Below are 22,934 nucleotides of genomic sequence, written 5' to 3'. Positions count from 1 at the left end.
CATCAAACAGACACTTGGCCTGCTTCCATATTTTGGCTATTGTAAATAATGCTGCTATAAATATAGGGATGCATGTCATCCCTTTGCATTAGTGTTCTTGTATTTTTTGTGTAAATACCCAGGAGTGTAATTGCTAGATCATAAGGTAGTGACTTTAACTTTTTGAGGAACCTCCGCACTATTTTCTACAGTGACTGTACCTGTTTGCATTCCCACCAACAATGCAAGAGGGTTCCTTTTTCTCCACATCCTCATCAACACTTATCTCCTGTGTTTTTGATTTTAGCTATTCTGACAGGTATGAGGTGATACCTCAAATGACACAAAGAAATGGAAAGACATTCTATGCTCATGGGTTGGAAGAACAAATTTTGTGAAAATATCTGTACTACCAGGCAGTCCCTATCAAAATACCAACAGCATTTTTCACAGAAATACAACAGACAATCCTAGAATTTGTATGGAATGACGAAAGACACAAAGAAATGGAAAGACATTCTATGCTCATGGGTTGGAAGAACAAATTTTGTGAAAATATCTGTACTACCAGGCAGTCCCTATCAAAATACCAACAGCATTTTTCACAGAAGAGCCAGCAATGAGGATTCAAGAGCTAGGTATACTTTATTACAATGAATTTTCTTGTTTTTAGGAATATTTTCATTAATGTCTTTTTTTTTTTTTTTTTAAGATTTTATTTATTTGAGTGAGAGAAAGTGAGAGAGAGCGTAAGAGGGAAGATCAGAGGGAGAAGCAGACTCCCCATGGAGCTGGGAGCCTGATTTGGGACTCGATCCCGGGACTCCAGGATCATGACTTGAGCCAAAGGCAGTAGCTTAACCAACTGAGCCACCCAGGCGCCCTATTAATGTCTTTTTAATACTGCAAATCTCCTTACTGGGGAGAAATTTCGAATTTTTCCATTATGTCATATTCACAGAAAGTCTATCATTTTTACCAGAAATTTAAAAATTCACTGGAAATCATCTTTCTTTTTTGTGTGTCACTTTCCACTTCCTTTTTTCTGTAGGGGAGATAAAAATGACATACCTTTTTGAACCTGAATGAGAAGAAAGAATATTAATTTTTTCCCAAACTTTTTGTTTTGAGACCCATAGGTTATCAAAAGATTAGTAAAATGAATATATGCTATATATGCTTCACCTGTATTCACCAGTCGTTAGCATGTTACATTACATTCATGCAAGTGCTCTTTTACTCAACTATTTGAATGCGAATTGCAGCCATCATAATACTTCATCCTTAAATACTTCAGTTTGCATCTCCTAAGAAGAAGCACATACCCTTTGTAGCCCTGATAACATATTACACCTTAGAAAATGAACAGTGATTTCATAAAATCATTTAATATGTAGTCCCGTAGTCAGATATGTCTTTAAGCCTTTTTCGGATTTGGTATCTAACCAAGGGCTATGCATTCCTCTTGATTATACCTGTTTTGAATCTCAATCCAGAGCATTCTTCCCACCTTTTTGTTGTTTGCTCTTAGCTTATTATATAATCTAAAATTTATTAAATTGAGAGATACCTGGATGGCTCAGTCAGTTGAGCCGCAGGCTCTTGAATTCATCACAAGTCATGATATCAAGGTTGTGGGATTGAGCCCCTGTTGGAGTCTGTGCTAAGTGCAGAACCTACTTGAAATTCTCTCTCTTTCTCTCTGTCCCCCACTGTTGCTCCCCCTGGTCTTTCTCTCTCTCTCTAAAATACATAAATCTTTTAAAAATAAAATAAAATTTATTAATTGACATGCATTTTCATTTGGCAGTGGGCCCCACAAATTATGTAGCCAGTCCTAGATGCAGCCACATTATGGACAACCTTGAAAACCAAGAGGAGTTGTATTTGTGTAGAAGGCACTGGAACACCACTATGTGTTTTTAAATGTAAATTTTGTGATAAAAACTATATAGTGATAAAAGCTTTGATTCTAGACATAGATACACCTCTGTTCTTTTTTTTTTTTTAAGATTTTATTTATTTATTTGATAGAGAGAGACACAGGGAGAGAGGGAGCACAAGCAAGGGGAGTAGGGGAAGGAGAAGCAGGCCTCCCACCGAGCAGGGATCCCGATGCAGGGCTCGACCCTAGGACCCTGGGACCACAACCTGAGCCTAAGGCAGAGGCCCAACCCACTGAGCCGCCCAGGTACCCCGATACACCTCTGTTCTACTATTTTCTCTCTCTGTTCTAATAAGGTCTTGCCAATGGACAATTTTTTTTAAATTGCCTAAGCTTCAGTTTTATCTGTAAATCAGGGATTATACCATTGTTAGGAGGATTAAATGAGCACATAGTTACTCCTTGATAAGTGTTAACTACTATTATTACAAGTTTTTAGAAAAATAGAACTGGTGATACAGTGCAAAATTAATAGTAATGGGGAGAACAAGATAAGGAGAGAAATTAAGAAGAAAACAATTATGTTAATCTAAAGAATGTGCTGATAAAATTTTAGATTAAAATTGCGTCAATGGAATGAAGGAGAAAGATGAAATCAGTGTGGGACACCTCCAAAGAATTTATTTTATTTTGTTTTTCTTTTATAAAGTTTCTTTTTTTATTTATTTATTTGACAGAGATGAGAGGCAGGCAGCGGGGAGCGGGAAGGGAAGCTGGCTCTCTGCTGAGCAGAGAGCCCGATGTGGGGCTCAATCACAGGACCCTGAGATCATGACCTGAGCTGAAGGCAGAGGCTTTAATCCACTGAGCTACCCAGGCGCCCCCAAAGAATTTATTTTAGAAACTTGATGACATGGGATATAGAGAGCAAGTGAATGAGAAATTGAGACCTATAGGTTCGTAATCTGGTGTGCAGGAAAAAGTGTGATTGTTAATGGGAAGGTTATGGCAGTAATACAGGTTTAGTTTTGGAGAGATGAACTTGATTCAGTGGGTACTTTTAAATCGAGTCCCTCAATGGGGTGCCTGGGTGGTCCAGTCAGGTCTGACTCTTGGTTTGGCTCAGGTCATGATCTCAGGATCACGAGATCCAGCCCAGCGTTGAGCTCCACATTCAGCAGGGAGTTTGCTTGAGACTCTCTCTCTCCCTCTGCTCTTCCCCTGCTCACTCACACTTTCTCTCCCTCCCTAAAATAAATAAATCTTTGAAATAATTAATTAATTAATTAATTAAGCACCTGACTATCAGTCACAGAGTGCTAAAAACGTATCTGAGAGTCATCCACAGAGGAGGTTGTTATATGTGGGAGTGCACAAATGTTTTGATGATCAAAGGAGTTTATGTAGAGAGCGAGGGTCAAGGATAGATGCGTACTTAATTATAAAAGAGGAGAAATGGATGGATTGTGTACCCAAATACAAAAGGAAATATAAATGGGAAAACAAGATATAATAAGGAAAATAATAAAATGTAATATAAAAAGAAAACAATAAAACTTCTGGAAGAAAATAGAGCATCTCCCTGACCTTCAGGTAGGCAAAGATTTCTTAAACAGGAAATAATATCATGGGCCATAAAGGAGCTAGTAAATCTTTTCCCACATCAGATTTTTTCCTGTAAGGTCTCTAACCATGGCTGATGTAAGAAGGAACTATATAGTTGTACTTTCCAGAATAGAGACATGGGGCAGGGAGGGAAAGAGCTACAGCAGGAAACTTTTCCTTTTGTTTTCCTTTCCTCTTCCTCTTCCCTTTCTCATAGCTGCCTTCCATCAGAGCTCCTCCTCATACTGCCGCTGTGGTAGGAAGCAGCTATGGTATTGTTTGGCCTTGCTTGCTACACCAAACCCTCTGAGTCTAAGCTTGGCAGGAAGACTTCCACTGACTCCTGTGTTGGGTAAACTCACCTCTGTACTTGCCCAGTACACTAGCATGGACAACAGCCCACCCCACCCCTGCCCCCAGCAGTTACAAGTTAGTCTTATGTTCATAGGATTCTGCTGTTGGATTTGGTCTCCATGTGGATTTGTTCTCAAGGTGGATGTTTCTTTACTTACACTGAATTGAGAGCTACCCGCCTTTCCCTCTTTCCTGTTCAGTTTTGCATGTACTAATTTTGCAGAAAGTCTTGAAGATGATCTCTATTCCTAGTCTCTGGTGCTGATAGAATTTTCCTTCTTCGTTTTGTGAGACAATTCAGTGCAAATTTGGAACTGGATTGGAGGGTATGGGTGATTAAACATATGAGCTTTGATTGTTACCTTGTTCTGGCAGTCTCCATGTTGATATTTTGTAGCTATATTTTTTGATATTCTTAACTGAAAAAAATCTTGAAAGATAAAAGTAGATGAAATCTTATGTAAAAAAATTAGGTGAATTTTTATGTTCCCTAAGACCATTAGGAAGTTGGAGTCAGACTAGAAATTAGTCACTGTGTAGCTAATACACTGAAAAAAATTGTTTGTGGTCTAAATTATTTACCTTTAACATAGGGAAATTATACTATTTGAATCTAAAAATCTCTAGGGAATAAACCCACTATTGTGGCTCTTCACTAACTAGGTTGCTACTGAATATGGATTCCTCGGGGGAACAGACTTATTTCTGCTTGTCAATACTGCTTTGACCACCACACCAAAAGTGCCTAAATTGTGCAAGAGATGCATTTGATAAGCAGTTACAGAAGGGGGAGGGAAGAAGTGACAAGCCAGTTCTCATGTGGAATGCTGAACTTAACTGCCATAACTTCCACAAACTCCATGAGGAAGTGTATGAACTATTTACTATTCCATTCCTTAATCCCATTTTGAAAATTAAATATTTCCACAGAAGTCATAGATATGGTTCTTTGTTTTTTTAAGATTTTATTTATTTTTTTGACAGACAGAGATCACAAGTGGGCAGAGAGGCAGGCAGACAGAGGGGGGAGCAGGCTCCCCGCCGAGCAGAGAGCCCGATGCGGGGCTCGATCCCAGGATCCTGGGATCACGACCTGAGCCGAAGACAGAGGCTTTAACCCACTGAGCCACCCAGGCACCCCGATATGGCTCTTTTTAAATAAAGTTACTCCCTAAGACTCTGTAGCTTTTTAATTTAAAGGAGTTATGTTTGTTTTCTAAGTTTCTGTTCATGAACTTTAATGTTTAAAGGTTCTATTCAAGTGAACATGAATACAGTGGATTACATATAGTTCGACCTTCAACTGGGAAAATTGTGAATGAACTTTTCAAAGAGGCAAGAGAACATGGGGCTGTCCCTCTGAATGAAGCCACAAGAGCCTCTGGTGATAACAAATCTAAGGTAAGTGCTAAATTTAAAAACTAAATTTTATATATATAGATATAGATATATAGATGTATTGTTATGGATTTTTATATTATTTGCAGACATTGTTTTTCTAACTATAAATGTCTATTTTAAGCATTCACTCTGTTTTTATAAGATTACAGCATTTCTATTAATGATTGAAAGTTGCAGCAATTTTTTACATCTCTGTGAAACCTTTCTGTTTACCTTTTTTTTTTTTAAATAATTATAGATTCATGTGAAATTGCAGAAAGAACACAGGTCCTGTGTATTTTTCACCCAGTTTCCTCTAACAGTTATTAACATAATTGTAGTACAGTATCAAAGCCAAGATTTGACATTGATACCGTGTATGTTTACAGTTCTATCATTTTCTCACATCCATAGATTTGTATAATTGTCAACTCAATCAAGATGCAGTTCTGTCATCACAAAGATCTCCTTCATGGTGTACCCCATTTTAGTCACACCCTCAGCCCTCTCCCCCATCATCTCTAACCTCTTGCTACCCTAATCTGTTCTTATCTCTGTGATTTTGTAATATTAAGAATGTTATACAAATGGAATCATATAGTATGTGACCTTTGGGATTGGCTTTTTTCACTCAGCTTAATGCCCTGGAGGTCATTAGAATTACTGAGTGTCTCAGTAGTTCATTCTTCGTATTCCTGATAGCACTCCATGGTATGGAGAACCACACAATTGGTTTAATCATTTGCTTATTGAGGGATATTAGAGGTGTTTCCGGTTTAGAACTTTTACAAATAAAACCACTGTGAGCAACTGTATACAGGTTCTTGTATGGATACTAGTTTTCATTTCTCTGGGATAAATGCCCAAGAGTCCAGTTGCTGGGTCATTTGCTAAGTATACGTTGGTTTCTTAGAAACTGCCAAACTCTTTTCTGTAGCGAGTGACAGATCCAATTTCTCCATTCTTGCCAGCATTTGCTATTGTCACTATTTTAAATTGTAGCTATTGTGATAAGTGTGTAGTTATAAATCATTGTGGTTTTAATTTGCATTTTCCTAATGGCCAGTGATGTTAATTAGCATGTTCCTAATGTCTAGTGATATTGAACATCTTTTCTTGTGTTTATTTGCCATTATCTTTCTTACCCCTTTCAGTAAAATGACTTTGGCCTATTTTCAAATTGGATTGTTCCTGTTGAGTTTTGAGAATTCTTTATAATAATTTCAATAGTTTTGAGTCCTTTATCAAATATATGGATTACAAATATTTTCTTCTAGATTGTAGCTTGTCTTTTCATCCTCTTACCAGGGTTTGTCACAGAACAAAAGTTTTTAATTTTGATAAGGTCCAGTTTATCTTTTTTCTTCCTTATGGATTGTTCTTCTGGCCTCTTACCTAAGAACTCTTCATCTAAACATCTAAACTCAAAGTTTTCTCCTGTTATCTAGAAAAGTTTTATAGTTTTACATTTTACACTTAAACTTGTGATCCATTTTGAGTTAATTTTACATAAGGTTTACATCAAGGTTTGTTTTTCTATTTATGGGTGTCTACTTGCTATACCACCATTTTTTGAACAGGCTCTTCTTCCTCCATTGAATTGCTTTTGTGCCTTCATAAAATTACATACATTTTTATACAGCTCTTATAACTATCAACTGACATAGTACTGGTTTACTGAGGAAGACATGAAGACATCAAGTGTCTTTTTGTGTGTAATTGTCATAATATTCTTAAAATTAACATTTTCAGCCCGAGTTTCTGCATCATAATCACATAATCACCCATATAGCCTCTGGTATTATGGTTCCGTAAGTTTCTGGTATGCCTAGGCATGTGTCTTTTGAAAAAGCCTGTCTGGTGATTGTTGACAGACCTCCAACTGTTGCGAACCATTGCTGAGAATCACTCTTCTAATGAAACATAAATTTTAGTTTTCATCTTGTTACTGACTAACAGCTTACAATTCTCTTTCTGTTAAATCTAAGGTAATTTGCGTTCTTGCAGGTTCTCCGACTCTGTAAGAAAAATGTGGAATTGACATATTGATATATTTAGTTGATATATTTAGTCTATAGAAAAAGCAGTATGGTCATTAAAAGCTCATTTATGATATGCATGGTGATTAAAAGGAATGGCATTTTTACCTCATGAGGTACCTTCCTGAAAAATAGAAGACCTTGTGATCAGTATAGTAAAACAAAACATACAGTCATAGTTGATTGTTCCAGTTGAATAAAAGCAGCTTATAAAATAGTTATGGAATATTTCTTCAGGGTACTTTATACCTATTTACAAAATTCTTCCTTTACACGTGTAACTGTTACTTACTTTGTGAAATACGTTTTAAACATAATTTTTATGATAAAACATCATAAAATATTAGTGATAGCTTTTTAAAATCTCTTTATACTTTAAAATATATATTTTGGTATATGACTGTATTTTTTAATTTAAGAATGGCCTAAATTATTTCAACTTCTGAGTCACTAATGTTTTTATGGGGAGAAACATAGTTTCTTCCTTGAGTATACCCCTCTGTAACATAAAACCTTCATTTTAATATAAAATTTTCCTGGAAAGTATAAGCTAGTTTGGCTAATTGTAGTTGATCTGGTTTTCAAATATATCACACATTATCATAATATTTTGCCCTATAAACCATAGTGAATTTTGAACTCATTTGCTGTGTATTTCAGTCATTTACAGGTGGAGGATACAGATTGGGTAATTCCTTTTGTAAGCGATCTGAATACATCTATGGAGAAAATCAATTGCAAGATGTAGGTACAGTAACCAAAATGAAAAGCTTTAGATATTTGCCTCTAGTTATTACTGTTTTTAAATTTAAAAATTAGTGATATAAATATAATCTATATATATTTTTCTGTTATTTTTGGAAACATGGATTTTAAAATGACTAATGTGTAAGCTTTAGTCTCAAGTTTTATATTTTGCACCTCAGTTGTGCCTTGCACTTAAATTGTAAATATCTTCTATATGTTGAAAGAATATATGATTTACTGTCAGAATGAGCTTTATTTACATACAATAATAATTATTATAAGTAGTATACTGTTAGAGAATTAGCTGAGTTGTAAACAAGGAAACTCCTAAGGTCATTCTTTGTTTTTGCGTTTTAAAATTTGGAATTATAATTTCATTTAAACATGTTTACTTAAGCCTTAGGGTGTCACTGAAATTCTGGCTTACCCCTTGACATAAATATTTAAGCCCTGTGTAGCAGAAAAGAATATAGGTACAGTTGAAAGAGAAAAATGGATGTGGAGTAGCAGCTGGATGCTCTCATTGCTTTCATTTTTCTCAATGAACCAGAATAATTGTACATCACGGCCAGGATCTAGCTTTGGCATTTCAGCCATTGTCGATTTGTTAAGCCACATACAAATCTGCTGAGCAAATACACTTGCTTTCATTTGCATCTTTATTTTAACAGTAACTAAAGTAATATGAATAACACTGCATTTTAAATAAAGTAAGTGGTTTATGTTGTGAATATGTTGTGAAATACCACATAAGATTTGAAGCTTAAAATTATTTGATGCAGGTGGATTCTTTTATTTCTTTATCTTTTTTCCTATCTTCAAAAGGTTCAGATTTTGCTTAAACTGTGGAGCAATGGTTTCAGTTTAGATGATGGAGAACTGAGACCTTATAATGACCCACCAAATGCTCAATTTCTGGAGTCTGTTAAAAGAGGGTAAGATATATTACTTGTATTCTATTTGTTACTTAGGGTGGGACTTTTTTTCTTAAGATACTGGAATATATTTTATAAGTGATTGCTGGGGGGAAGGGTATTTTTAAGTATCTAAAGGACATGTTGCTATTCATAAGTCTTTGGTTCTTAATTTGATGGAGGGGGCAGTAGACACTGGTCACTTTCAAAATATGATCAAGCGATGGTCCGTTCTGAGAAGAAACATCTTCATGTAATAAATCAGTACAGTTGATTAGCCTGTAGCTGCCTCCCCACTAAGCCACTGGCCTGCTCACTGTTAACAGGATGCCTTTCATTGCGTGTGTGCCTGAAAGTCAGCACATTATATTAGAAATCTTTTAAAGTGGCATGACTGCTAGCAGAAGATTTCAGGTTAGTTTGAAGTTACGATTTGTGAAAGTCAACCAGATATACAGTGCTCTGACCGATGGAAAGAACATCATAGCTCAGCTCTTCTTGCTAGAGGATGAAAAGTCAAGTGATTTTGTTAGGATTATAAAAGCTTTTCTGCATTATGCTTTCACTGGCTGACAATGCAATCATTCCTAAGTAGAAATACAACCAAACAGAAGGTTGGTGATGAACTGGAGATTTAAGAAGCAGTGAAGGGACCAGAGTAGAAGGTTATACTCCATTCAGGAACTGAAGCTGGGACTTTTCCATGTGATGCATATATATCCAAGGAGAGTAGCTGAAGTGGAGTGGAGGTGAAACTAGCATAAAATCTGGATTTGAATTCTACAAAGATAAGGTCAAGATACCAAAAAATGGCAAGAAATGCTGTAAGCAATATGCTGACGTCATTTGAGAAAGGTGGGAAGCTGTCCTAGGAGGCAGTATGTGGTGGTGGTAAATATAAGGAAATAATAGTTTAAGTCGGTGTTGTGGACTTGGAAACCTGCAGTCACTGGGAAGAGCTGGGAGTGACTGTTTAAGGGAGGTGTTTGTTCATCTGCTAAGGGAAGATCAACATTGCTGTTGAAATTGATGCTTATTTCAAGATGTTAAAAGACAAGAGTGTATTGATGATGGATGTATTATAATGTAGATCAAAACTCATTTATTCTTAAATGAAAATAAGCCATAATCTTTGTGGGCAGTGTCCAAGCAGTCCTGGTGTCCTAAAAGAGGTTTTGTTTTTGTTTTGTTTTTTTACTATATCCTGAAGTATAAATTATGAGCAAGAACAATTTTTGAAAAGACTCCTTGAAAAAATGATTGACGTCAGATAGTGGTTGTCAACTGTAGAATCACTGTCCTGTACTTATGACAAATATTGAGTAACACCATCTTCACTGTCCTCGAAGAACTCGTAGATAATATAATCTGTCCATGCATATTATTTTCCCAAAAAAAGATAAAAATTTCATCTTAAATATATTGAAATAAAATAATTTATCATAAAATTGTATGTATTTCAGTTTATAAATGCTTTGGTCTGACCACACCAGAGCATAATAAAGGTAATCAGATAGTTTGTACCTATGTGCAGTCTAGCATTTCTCAAGAAAATGTGACAAACATAAAAACAGAATAATGAGGTATGTGAGGTTGGCAACGTAATTACTGTCGGTAGTGTTGCAGTCAAGGACTTGATAATGTTCCAAACAAAACAAAGTGCAGTCTTCTCTGTTTATATGGTACACGTATTCCTGAAAATTTTATAGTGTATTAATAAAATGCCCCCCCCCCACCAAAAAAAGGTTTTTTGCTTCTTTGGAAAACAGACTCTAAGCCTTAAATTTTAGGATCAGACATTACAGACACTGGTGTCATCCTTGCACAACTCTAGCAGGGCATTCGGTGGTTCTGTGGAACCCAAGACAAGACTTTTTATTAGGCAAGATGAATCCCAGTGGCAGTGCTTCTTGTATTTGGATCCCAACCCTGAATGACAGCAGCACTCATGAATCACACAACGATCAAAGACCACCTATCCAAAAAAAAAAAAAAAAGACCACCTATCCATTTTCAAAACTTCTTCCACGGAGTTTAGAAATAAATATCTGCATTAACTATTATGTCCTTATAGGAATTTTCTAGTGCTTATTTAGGTATAAATTGCTATCTTGCAATTTGGCTTTCTAAATGTTAAAAGCCCTCCCAAGATCATTGTGACAGCAAAAAGTCCCTATAGTGAGAATCACTAGGAATAAGGTGATGCGACTTTTTTAAAATTTTAATTCCAGTATAGTTAACATACAGTGTTATATTCATTTCAGATATACAATATAGTGATTGAGTGATTCTATGCATCCCTGAGTGCTCATCAGGACAAGGGCAGTCCTTAATCCCCTCACCTATTTAACCCATTCCCCCACACCCATCCCTAAGATAACCATGAGTTTGTTCTCTGTAGTTAAGAGTCTGTTTCTTGGTTTGTCTCTCTTTTTTTTCCTTTGCTCGTTTGTTTCTTAAATTCCACAGATGAGTGAAATCATATGGTACTTGTCTTTCTTTGACTGACTGACTTATTTTGCTTAGTATTATACTCTGGTTCCATCCATGTCATTGCAAATGGCAAGATTTCATTCTTTTTTATGGCTGAATAATATTCCTGTGCATGCGTGTGTGTGTGTGTGTGTGTGTGTGTGTGTGTGTGTGGCACATCTTTTCCATTCATCAAACAGACACTTGGCCTGCTTCCATATTTTGGCTATTGTAAATAATGCTGCTATAAATATAGGGATGCATGTCATCCCTTTGCATTAGTGTTCTTGTATTTTTTGTGTAAATACCCAGGAGTGTAATTGCTAGATCATAAGGTAGTGACTTTAACTTTTTGAGGAACCTCCGCACTATTTTCTACAGTGACTGTACCTGTTTGCATTCCCACCAACAATGCAAGAGGGTTCCTTTTTCTCCACATCCTCATCAACACTTATCTCCTGTGTTTTTGATTTTAGCTATTCTGACAGGTATGAGGTGATACCTCAAATGACACAAAGAAATGGAAAGACATTCTATGCTCATGGGTTGGAAGAACAAATTTTGTGAAAATATCTGTACTACCAGGCAGTCCCTATCAAAATACCAACAGCATTTTTCACAGAAATACAACAGACAATCCTAGAATTTGTATGGAATGACGAAAGACACAAAGAAATGGAAAGACATTCTATGCTCATGGGTTGGAAGAACAAATTTTGTGAAAATATCTGTACTACCAGGCAGTCCCTATCAAAATACCAACAGCATTTTTCACAGAACCTACAACAGACAATCCTAGAATTTGTATGGAATGACGAAAGACCCTAAATAGCCAAAGCAATTTTGAAAAAGGAAAGCAAAGTTAGAGGTATCATAATTTGATGCAACTTGAAGAAGAAAATATCTATAGGGACTAATCAATCATCATGGAAATTTTCATATTATAATTTAAGCAAAAGTTGCTGTTTTCCAGTATAGCTCACACCTTGATTATAGTAATGTCCATAGTGTAGATTAATTTTTTTTACTTTAACTAAAACCTTTTCCCCTTTTTAAAAGAGAGATTCCCTTGGAGCTTCAGCGGCTTGTTCATGGCGGCCACGTGAATTTGGATATGGAGGACCATCAGGATCAAGAGTACATAAAACCTAGGTTGAGGTTCAAGGCTTTTAGTGGAGAAGGACAAAAACTTGGAAGGTAAAACCCTAAAGTGAGAAAAATACTTGTCTTTGTTCAGTGTGACTTTTCTTTGAGAATCAAAAAAGCAAAATAACTTAGAAAGTAAAAATTAAAACAGGAACCCTGAAGACCTTGCTGATGGAATTAGATATGCAAATCTAGTGATGACATTAGTACCGAATACTTCAGTAGCAGTTACCACATTCCTGGCCCTATAGGTACTTTTTTTTTTTTTTTAATATTTTATTTATTTGACAGAGAGAGAGAGAGAGAGATCACAAGTAGTCAGAGAGGCAGACAGAGAGAAAGGGGGGAAGCAGGCTTCCTGCTGAGCAGAGAGCCCCATGCGGGGCTCGATCCCAGGACCCTGAGATCATGACCTGAGCAGAAGGCAGAGGCTTAACCCAGGCGTCCCCCCTGTAGGTACTTTAAACATACACTAACTCACTTAATCTTCACAACTCCTGGATGTAGATCCTGTGATGACTTCATTCGCTAATGCAGTACTGTGCCCTAGGTGACTGAACTAGCGAGCAGTTATTTTGTGGGATTCAGACTCACACACTGCTTGTTACCATTGTGCCATCCTGCCTCTTTCTGATTACATGGGCTCAAAAGGGGAAATTGTTAAAGGTTCTTGATGAGACTGAACAATAGGCATCTTAGATCACAACTATAAGCATGCCTGTCTGTCATAAGTAATTGCAGCAAGAGTTATGTGCTGAAGTTGGTTGTTTTCAGAATATGTAAGCCGCCGAACTCTTTCTTCGAGTTCGGGAAAACCAGCACATAAAACACTTAACAAAACCTTCATGTGTCCAGAAAGTAACTTTCTGAAATGGCTCATTTACCAAGATTTCCAGGCAACTACTGAACAGAAAAAGAATTTAAAAGAAGCAAACAGAAGTGGAAATAATTCCATTGTCTTCCATAGCTGGCAATCTTATTGCAAACAGAACATTACACAGATAGAAACTAACTTAATTTTTTACTGTAATATTATAGATAATTGTGGGGTAAACCTAAATGCAATAAAAATTCTACCCAGGTCTTTCATGTAGTATCATAGGAACAAGCAGATCATAGGGACAAAACTGCAAATGTACAGTGGCACAGTAAACGGTACAACTGCATAAAAATTAGCTCAGTGAGCTGGAATAGAGCCCAACATACTTAGAAAATTACAGAATCATTTTTGATAAGCAAGGCTAACAAGTAGACTGTTGCTGTAGGCTTTTGAGCTTGTGCATATGATGATACAGATCGCAAAAGGAAGCAAATGTCTCTGTTTAAGAACAGTCGCTTCCTGTTTCTCACACTGTGCAGTCCAAAAGATTCCATTTGCCACTCACCCATTCTGGCCACTAAGCCTGAGTTTTGACTTCATCTTGATCCCTGGACCCTTAAGGGTCCTCTTCTCTAAAGCCTAACAACCCCTTCCTTCTTGCCTTTGCTTCATTTTCTTATCCCAGCAGTTCTACAGCCCCTTGCCTTACTGTTCAGCCACTGGATTTGTCTGCCCCTGGGCTGTTCAGTGCTGTTGGGGATATCCGCATCCCATGCTAAGAATGCGAACTGTGCCTCTCCCACTCTCGAAGGGCTGATCCCAAATGTTCCCTGCCCTCATCTCAGCAGATTTTTTTTGCTTCCAGCTTTCCTGAGAAAATGGAGCCTGACAGGAATTACTTTTCCAATATATTCCTCTTAGCCTCGAAGTTTATTAAATCCATCTTTACTACCCTCTCTTAAGTTAGAAGATGTTTATCTTCCTGACCAAGGGACTCACTCTTCTTACAACCACCCTACGTCCTGTCCTCCAATCTGCCTAGAAAGTTTGTTTTATCAATTCCCTCTTTTTAAAAATTCTTTTAATATGATACTTGAAACATACAAGCAGTATTTTGAAAATGTCATTGTATTTTGATCAGTTAAGGAGAATAAGGAGAAAGTTTTAAGTAGTAAGCAGGTATAACTTTGAAGGCTAAATAGTAAAGTTATTGTAACTTTTTAAAATGTGTTTTTATACATTGCTCACTAACCAACTTGCTCAACCGCCTATCTCTGTGGCTCTGAGCCTGTCTTTCAATCTCTCTGACTCTGTTGTTTTCCTATAAAATGATATGGTTGGCCTAAACTATCTTGAAAATACATTCCTGTCCTCAAATGTTATTATTCCACATAATTTCATTTTGACATACACACATCTTATAAAGAAACACATGAAAGAGCTTTCCTTACCTAGTATCCTTACTTGGTACTTTCTTTTTGTATTTTGAAAGCTTATCTGGTCAGAATCTGTTTTAAATAGAAAGCATTAACGTACAGAAACCGCATCTGACTCATCTCATCTAATAGAGGTAACTTTTCCCTCCCTAGTTGTTGTTAGGATAGGAATTACAAGGCTAATAGCTGCCTTTGAGGAAGTTTCAACTATATAAAAGCACCGTTTGAAATGCTTCTATGTCCTCATTAACTTAATCTTTACCACTGTGCTGCCAAGTTGTCTGTTTTGCAGATGAAGAAACTCGGTGTTAAGTGACTTGCGCAGGGTCACACATCTAGCAAGTGGCTGAGTCAGAATCCTGGAATCAGGCTTCTGGATCCTTGCTGTTAATTATTAAGTCACGATTCCCTCATTCATACCATGATTTAAATGAACTGACAAACACAGTGGTGGCTGTGATGGTGGTAGTGATGATGATGATGATGGTGGTGGTGATGATTATGTATACACCTAGTTTTCAGTGAGGCAGAGGAAGATCAAAGTCCTTTGCATTTAGTGTCCCTTCCCTTTGGTTTTTGTACCTCTCCCTGTGTAAGGGACACAGACCCTTGACATAGTGAATCATCTTCTGGTCAAGGGTTTAAGGCCTCAGTTCCAAACTCGAAAGAAAATTCCTTAAGACTACCTGATCAATGATTGCAAATCATCATTTTCTTTTTTATGTTTTTATCATATATATTCTGAAGTTGATTCTAAAATATGTATTAAGAAAAAGCTAAAGAAAGGGGAAGTGTTAGCAATAAGTACAAGTTAATTTTTCTACCTTACTGTATATTTTGAGAAACTTTGGTGGGAATAAGAGTCAAGATGAGCAAAGAATGCTCCTAGAACTTATATGCTAATAAATATGTTCTTAGGTTTTTTGAAAGAAAATAATTTGTAGGATGCTATCTGAAACTCAGTATTTGAAAAAATAGACATGAAGACTATTAAATAATCCCTTTAGGTAACTTAGAGAAGATTAAGATTTGACAAATGTCTATAAAGAATTTGGCTAAATTTGTTTTTAATTTGTTCTCGTTTCTTAATCCAAAAGGATTTTTTTGTTTTTGACACTGACTTTCAGTTTACAATTACAGTTCATTCTGCTAGTATTAGAAGTCATTAAGATAAAGTGGTGCTAAGGTCATTAGTAATCAAGTTCCAATGATGAGATGTCCTATCAAATAAGTTTCATGATAAATTAGTCACCATAGGGGCACCTGGTTGGCTCAGTTGGTTAAGCATCCAACTCTTGATTTTGGCTCAAGTCGTGATCTCAGGGTCCTGGGATCGAGCCCTGTGTTGGACTCTGTGCTCACTGTAGAGTCTTCCTGTCCCTCCCTTACTCCCCAACTTGTGCGTACTCTCTAAGATAAAACCTTTTAAAAAATAAATAAATCTATCACCATATATAAAACTTCATTCCTCACTAACACATAGAAATTACTTCTCTTTTATAAAGCAGTAACTACATAAATCAGATGTTTTTAAGTAATATTAGGTAAGTTTAAGCCAATAGTTTAGTGTTGATATGTACAAAAATAGCTGGCACCTGTTGAAATATTGTTGTAGGCACTGTGGGACTTACTGATAATAACAAACCTACATAACATCATATTATTTCCCCTCCCCATTTTATACATGATAAAATTGGAATTCAGAGAGATTAATTTACTTCCTCAAGTTTATGCAGTTGACATAGCTGGGATTTGAAACCAAGTCTGCCTGTACTCATAGTCATTCTTTGACATGAACTTGTCAAAGTTAATTGACAGAGTTGCTCAGATTTCTGAGTAAGGATTGTTGTGTTAAACAGCTTCATGGAATTCAAAGGGATAAGGGAGGAAAGAATACAAAGTTAAGCTTTTTTTTTTTTTTTTTTTTTTTAAAGATTTTATTTATTTATTTGACAGAGAGAGATCACAAGCAGGCAGAGAGGCAGGCAGAGAGAGGAGGAAGCAGACTCCCTGCTGAGCAGAGAGCCCGATGCGGGGCTCGATCCCAGGACCCTGAGATCATGACCTGAGCCGAAGGCAGCGGCTTAACCCACTGAGCCACCCAGGCGCCCCCAAAGTTAAGCTTTTGAAAGAGATTGGATAAGCTAAACTAAAATCATAGGCTACAAAAGAATTTTAATATAACAAAGAAGTTAGAAGAAGTATGGGAGACTCAAAGGAATCCATGTTTTTCCTGGTCCAGAAGTCATAGGCAGAAACACTTTAGAATCAGAGATGGGTTTCAGTGGTTACTCCACCGTCTTCAGTTTGTTGCATCTTATGTATTCAGATATGTATGCATCTGATGTATTCAGATTCGTGTTCTAATTCTTCAGTTCTTCTTTCTTAGCCTTACCCCTGAAATAGTCAGTACACCTTCATCCCCAGAAGAGGAAGATAAGTCAATACTTAATGCGGTTGTTCTTATTGATGATTCTGTGCCAACAACAAAAATTCAAATCAGATTAGCAGATGGGAGTCGTTTGATACAAAGATTCAATAGTACACACAGGTAAGCTTGTTTGTGATTTCTCACACGGTCACTTATTTTTATAAAACTATGTGAGTGAGTAATGAAGAATGAGAAATTCTTTACATACACTTCTTAAGTTTTTGAGAGAAGAAAAATACTTCAAAGGCATAATAGGTGTGTGAAATACTTAGCATTTGAACATACTAATGCAAATCCAGTTATCATTCAAAAATAAGATTGTTAAAAGTTGCACTTTTGCACTGTTGCTAAAACCATGTGAAGTGGGATTCAACTTGGCTTAATATGGTAAATATAGTGAAACCTTATTTGGACTTTAATCATTTAAGAATTATGATAATTCTGATTGGAGTTTTCTATCTTAGCATACTCTTCACAATATAAATTTGTAATGTAGATAAAGTATAATTGTACTATTGTCAAGTACTTTATTTTTTTTTTGTCAGGTACTCAAACTTTTTAAAATGTCATTTTAACATTCATTTATACATTTGTTGTACTAATAATGTATCAATTTTATTTTTTCCTTAAGGGATGTATTTATAATCTTAGTTGAATTCCTAGGCATATGTGAAGGTCTTTAAAAAAGGATAATTTTTAAAAATTGTCCCTATGACTTAAACCTTTCATAGTTATAGACTGATCTTGACACAGGCCATTCTGGGGTACCTTTTTTTGGGTCACCTGCTGCTAAGATATTTTATACTCTGAAAGAAGTAGAACCTGCACTTTTAGCATAATAACATTGTTGACATTTATTCTATGCATAACTCCCCTAAAGATTGTCTCTGTTTACAGAAAAAGTAAATACAAGCTACACTCCAGAGTTAAAGCTCACATTTTATCTGTAATCCAATATAAATCCATCCATTGAAATAATGTAATTTTTTTAAAATTACAACACATTTAAATAAGGATTAGAATTATGATTTATATTACTATCATCTAATGTTAGCTAAAGGCTTACATGAAAATAAAACTTTCATATCACAAATTATTTTTATCTTATTTCTTCAGGATCCTGGATGTCCGGGACTTTATTATACAGTCCCGTCCTGAATTTGCGACTCTTGACTTTATTCTTGTGACTTCATTTCCAAATAAAGAGCTAACAGATGAAAGCCTGACACTACAAGAAGCAGATATTCTTAACACTGTGATACTCCAGCAACTAAAATAATACTGCTCCTATCCATGCAGTAGCATGTAGGAAAGATAATGTGCCATAATAATAAGGAAAATACTTAGAGCATTAAGAAAACAAAACTATTTTTATTATTTATACAGATAAATTTCAGTTTTATTCTTATCCTTTCTTCCAGCCTTAGTCTAGATGAATTTGAACCAGGAATAGATTTTGAGATAAATATGTTTGAATTTTTAGTTGCAGGGCTGGTTTATGTTGTTAGCTTGTAAATATTCAGGCAAACCAATTTGTTACGTGCTCTGGGCTAATGTAACAACATTTGTTTGCAGAGGAAATGAACAGAACCCCATTTTGATAAATGTGTTTGGTAAAATTTGCACTGAAGTTTCTTGATGGTGCATTGATCAACAGCCATCAAGAAATCCTCTGATCAAATTGGAATTTTTTCTGTGATATATGCTGAAAAGTATCTATATTCTGATTCTGAAATATGTTGATCATATAATTATTTCTCCTATTAAGATTGTATGCGTCCTTTTTACTTACTGATTTAGCTGTATTACTAGTGTCAAAAAATACGGTTTGGCCTTGTATTTTATAGAACTATGACCATCATAAGCCAGAAACAAGGACAGAAAGGTCAGCAGTTCTTGAGAACATCCATTAAAGAGCACTTTAAAATAGAGTAATTACAATCTGTCCCAGAGCCTGCCTTGATCACATTCATTTATTTATTCAACACATTTTTCTAAGGGACCCACTATTTATACTGAACACTGTTCTAAGTGTTCAATCCAGAATGTATTCTACTCCAGGGCAAAATGAGTGTACAAATTCAGAAATGTAAATTCTGTCAGCCAGACTGGATCTAAAGAATTACCAGCAAAAATATTTGCATTTCTGCCAAAGCCAGGTATTTCCTATATGAAGTAGGCTATATCAGGAATGATAGAAAAGCTTTTTCTTCCTCCCAGATACCATTTCATCTTTGGTCACCACACCTGTTGAGGTTTCTGTAGCTGCTGTAACAAATTACTATAAACTTAGTGGCTTAAAATAGCAGAAATGTATTATTTTGTAATTCTGTAAGTTGGATGTCCAACATGGGTCTCACTGGCTAAGATAAGGCATTGACAAGGCTGTATTCCCTCTGAGAGGCCCCAGGGGAGAATCATTTCCTCATGTTTCCAGCTCCTAGGGGCCACCTGCATTCCTTGGCCTGTGGCCCCCCTTCCCATCTTCAAAGCCAGTAATACTACATTCTGACCCTTCTCTGTCATCACATCTCTTTGACAACAGCCAGGAAAAGTTCTCTGCTTTTAAGGACTCATGATTGGATTGGGCCCACCATTAGTTCCGGATTATCTGCCTGTCATCAGGTCTGTAGTAACCTTAGCTGCCTCTTTAATGTCCCTTTTACTATGCAAAGTGACATATCACAGGTTTCTGGAGGCTCCAGGGGTGACTCCGTTCCTTGCCTCTTCCAGGGCTCTTCTCATCTCTTCACTCTAGCTCATCCCTCCAATCTCTGCTTCTGTCCTTACATCTTTTACTACCTACTGTATTTCTCCTGCCTTATTCTTACAAGGACCCTTGTGATAATTACCAGAAAAATCTCATCTCAAAATGCTTAACTTAATCACATTGGCAAAATCCTTTTCCTGTGTAAGGTCACAAATTTACAGGTATGGTGATTAGAACATGAATATTTTGGAGGCCATTCTGACTACCACAGTCCACTCTTGCCCCAAAGATTGACATAAGGTCACCCCATTCAAAGGTGCTCAAAAGTGTCAACCCATTATAGCATCAAAGTGCAAAACCTTATCTGAATCTCACCAGCTCAAAAGTCCCAAACCTCATTTAAATCATCTAAATCAAGTATGAGTATGATTCCTGGGACACAATTCCTCTCCATCTCTGTACCTGTGAAACTAGAAAAACAGTTATCTCCTCCCAAATATAATGGTAGGACAGGCATAGAATGGGGTTTATAGACATTCCTGTTCAAACAATGGAATGAGAAAAGGAGCTATGCACACTCCATTAGGTGTCACATCTCTATGGTCCAGAGCACTATCTTCTGGGCTTGTGATGTCCTCTCAGAGTCCTCTTTCCTCTTTCATGAAAGGCAGCAGTGGTTCGCAGCTGAGTAGTTTTATCAGCTTGTTTCTTAACTATGGAATTGTGGGAAGTCCAGCTATCTTTCATTTCAAACCATCTTCATCCTTTTCAATTTAAGATAGCAGGGTCTGCTGGTTTAACATTCTCCAGAGACTTGGGGATCTTGTGTGCCTATTAGGGGGATTCAGCTCTTAAACCAGAGGCCCAGGTGCAAAACATTCGTAGGTAATCTCATCTCTCTTTTTGGCTTCTTCAGCAAAGGCTGGGAGGATCTTTGAGTCACACCCTGTGTCTCTTCAAGGATCTGTGGTGTGACAGAAAACTCAGGCCTTCCTCAGGTGTTAGCCAAAGGTTGTATAGCTGTACCTTCGTCTCTCCCTAGAGAGACTTCACTGACAGCGAATCCCTTAATTGGAATGTCTTTTGTCCTTTGCATAGGCCAAGAATTTCCAAATCATTGAGTCCTGTTTTCTTTATATTTAACAGTTCTTTCCTCAATTTGTCTATCTCTACTCACGTTGTACTATAACCAGCAAGAAGAAACCAGTCTTCACCTTGCACACTTTGCTTAGAAGTCTCTTCAACCGAATGTCTTAAGTTTATCCCTTACAACTTGCTTTCCACACAACTGCAGACACATTGCAGCTAGGCTTCTTGCCACTATATAACCAGAATCTCTTTTCCTTCACTTTCCAACAGCACGTTCCTCGTTTCCGACTAAGTCCTCATTTCTACCAGGTCCTCGTTGGCAGCACCTTTAATGTCCCATTTTCTTCTAACAGTCTGTTTATGACAATTTGCATAATCTCCCTGGCAATTTAGGTGCTCTCTACCATGCTCCTTTCTTCCTCCAGCCCTCACTAGCATTAACATCCATAGATCTGCTAGCAGTGTTCAAGGCAATCCTGCCTCTTTCTGCCATCCTAAAAATTCTTCCAACCTCTACCCACGGTCTCATCCCAAAGCTATCCTCTCATTTTTAGGTGTTTGTTCCAGCAGCGCCCCATATCCAGGTATCTGGGAAAGTCTACTATGCCTATTCACTGCCACTTGACTTGAATGTGCCAATAGGAGATTTGGAATTCACTTTCTCTGGGGGCTCTGCTTATTTCAAGGAGGTGAACTGACCTGTGGTAGAGGTTTTCCTACTGGCAGTGCTCTCAGAACTCCCACAGGATGGAAGTGTTGAAATCACCACCGCAGAGAAACTTGTTCTCAGTGTCACAATGCAGAGTGAGAAGATTATTCCTAATAACAGGAAGCCATGCGCCTCTCCACCAATTGACAACTTGGAGATTATATAAATAATAACAGTTTAAAATGTTACCAGGGATAAACTACATTTTCATAGGAGCAAAATCATCTTCCTTAGGAAATACACTATTCAAACAAATGAACATTTTAAATAAAAGGGCACTGCCCTATTTTGGATTAACAAAATGTGGTGAAGGGATTAACCACACCCTGTAAAAGTATTTGAAATGTTACTCCTGTAGTTTCTTTTTATCACTTAGATGGAGTGCCTATAGACGCACATAGAAAAGTGACTGCCATTTTTGTATATGATAGTCTTCCGAATGTAGAGATTTATATTAGGAGGGAGAATTAAACATTCAGAATAACACTTTCACATGTACTACATAGTGTTTTGCTTCATTAGAGTCATTTTCCTGAATTCTTTCTACTATTGCAGTCACTGTAACTTATGAAATTTATAATCATCCCCAAAAGATTATGTTACAATGAGCAGGTAGACAACCATGTGTGAGGTCAATTGTTTTGCATGACCTATGTAATCAAAAAGTTTTAAGTGTCTGCTTTACCGATAAAGAACATGCAAACTGAAAGTCATTGAAAATCCTTTTCAAAATTTCCTTGATTTGCAGTTTTACTTGAAAGACTTAATGGATTATTTTGAAGCATGAATAACATTAGCTGTGGTTTAATTTCTTGTGATGCATCTTTTTGAAAAGAACTGAATTGTAGCAATGTCATCTCTATTTCCTGTTACTCTTGCTGTTTTTAATTCCACCAAAATAAAGGTGCAAATTTTTCTTAATTTTTTGCCACAGTGGATTTCTGAAAACCTTGTCTCAACATGAGTTGGTAAAGTACGTCATTATTTTCCCCTTAAAGAGTTTTTTGTCCCCGTTCAGTGATACAAATTAATATATCATGTATGTGTCCAACGTTGTCATAAAGACTAAGAAATTCTTTTTGTCATCTTCTGTACAATTTTAAGTTAAAGTGTCTTTTAATTCCAAGGAAATGATTTATAAAAGGAGCCCCGGTGCATATGTATAACAGTGTGTGTGTGTGTGTGTGTGTGTGTGTGTGTGTGTGTGTGTGTGTGTGT

At 36.6% G+C, this 22,934-nt stretch overlaps 1 protein-coding gene across 1 annotated transcript in view; it reads left to right on the top strand.

The window, feature by feature from the left end:
* LOC111155459 (UBX domain protein 2B) overlaps positions 1-22,629 on the top strand; it is a 40,643-nt gene extending 18,014 nt beyond the window's left edge. The window contains exons 6-8 of the mRNA XM_022515622.1: positions 12,435-12,572; positions 17,167-17,328; positions 18,325-22,629. Of these exons, the coding sequence (XP_022371330.1) occupies positions 12,435-12,572; positions 17,167-17,328; positions 18,325-18,487 (463 nt within the window). The 3' untranslated portion in view covers positions 18,488-22,629. The remainder of the gene's footprint in view (positions 1-12,434; positions 12,573-17,166; positions 17,329-18,324) is intronic.
* Positions 22,630-22,934: the final 305 nt, after the last annotated feature.

The sequence above is a fragment of the Enhydra lutris genome, unplaced genomic scaffold (genome assembly GCF_002288905.1).
Source record: "Enhydra lutris kenyoni isolate GAN:26980312 unplaced genomic scaffold, ASM228890v2 scaffoldscaffold41, whole genome shotgun sequence".
NCBI classification, from domain to species: Eukaryota; Metazoa; Chordata; class Mammalia; order Carnivora; family Mustelidae; genus Enhydra; species Enhydra lutris.
This window is presented reverse-complemented; position numbering and strand designations above follow the sequence as displayed.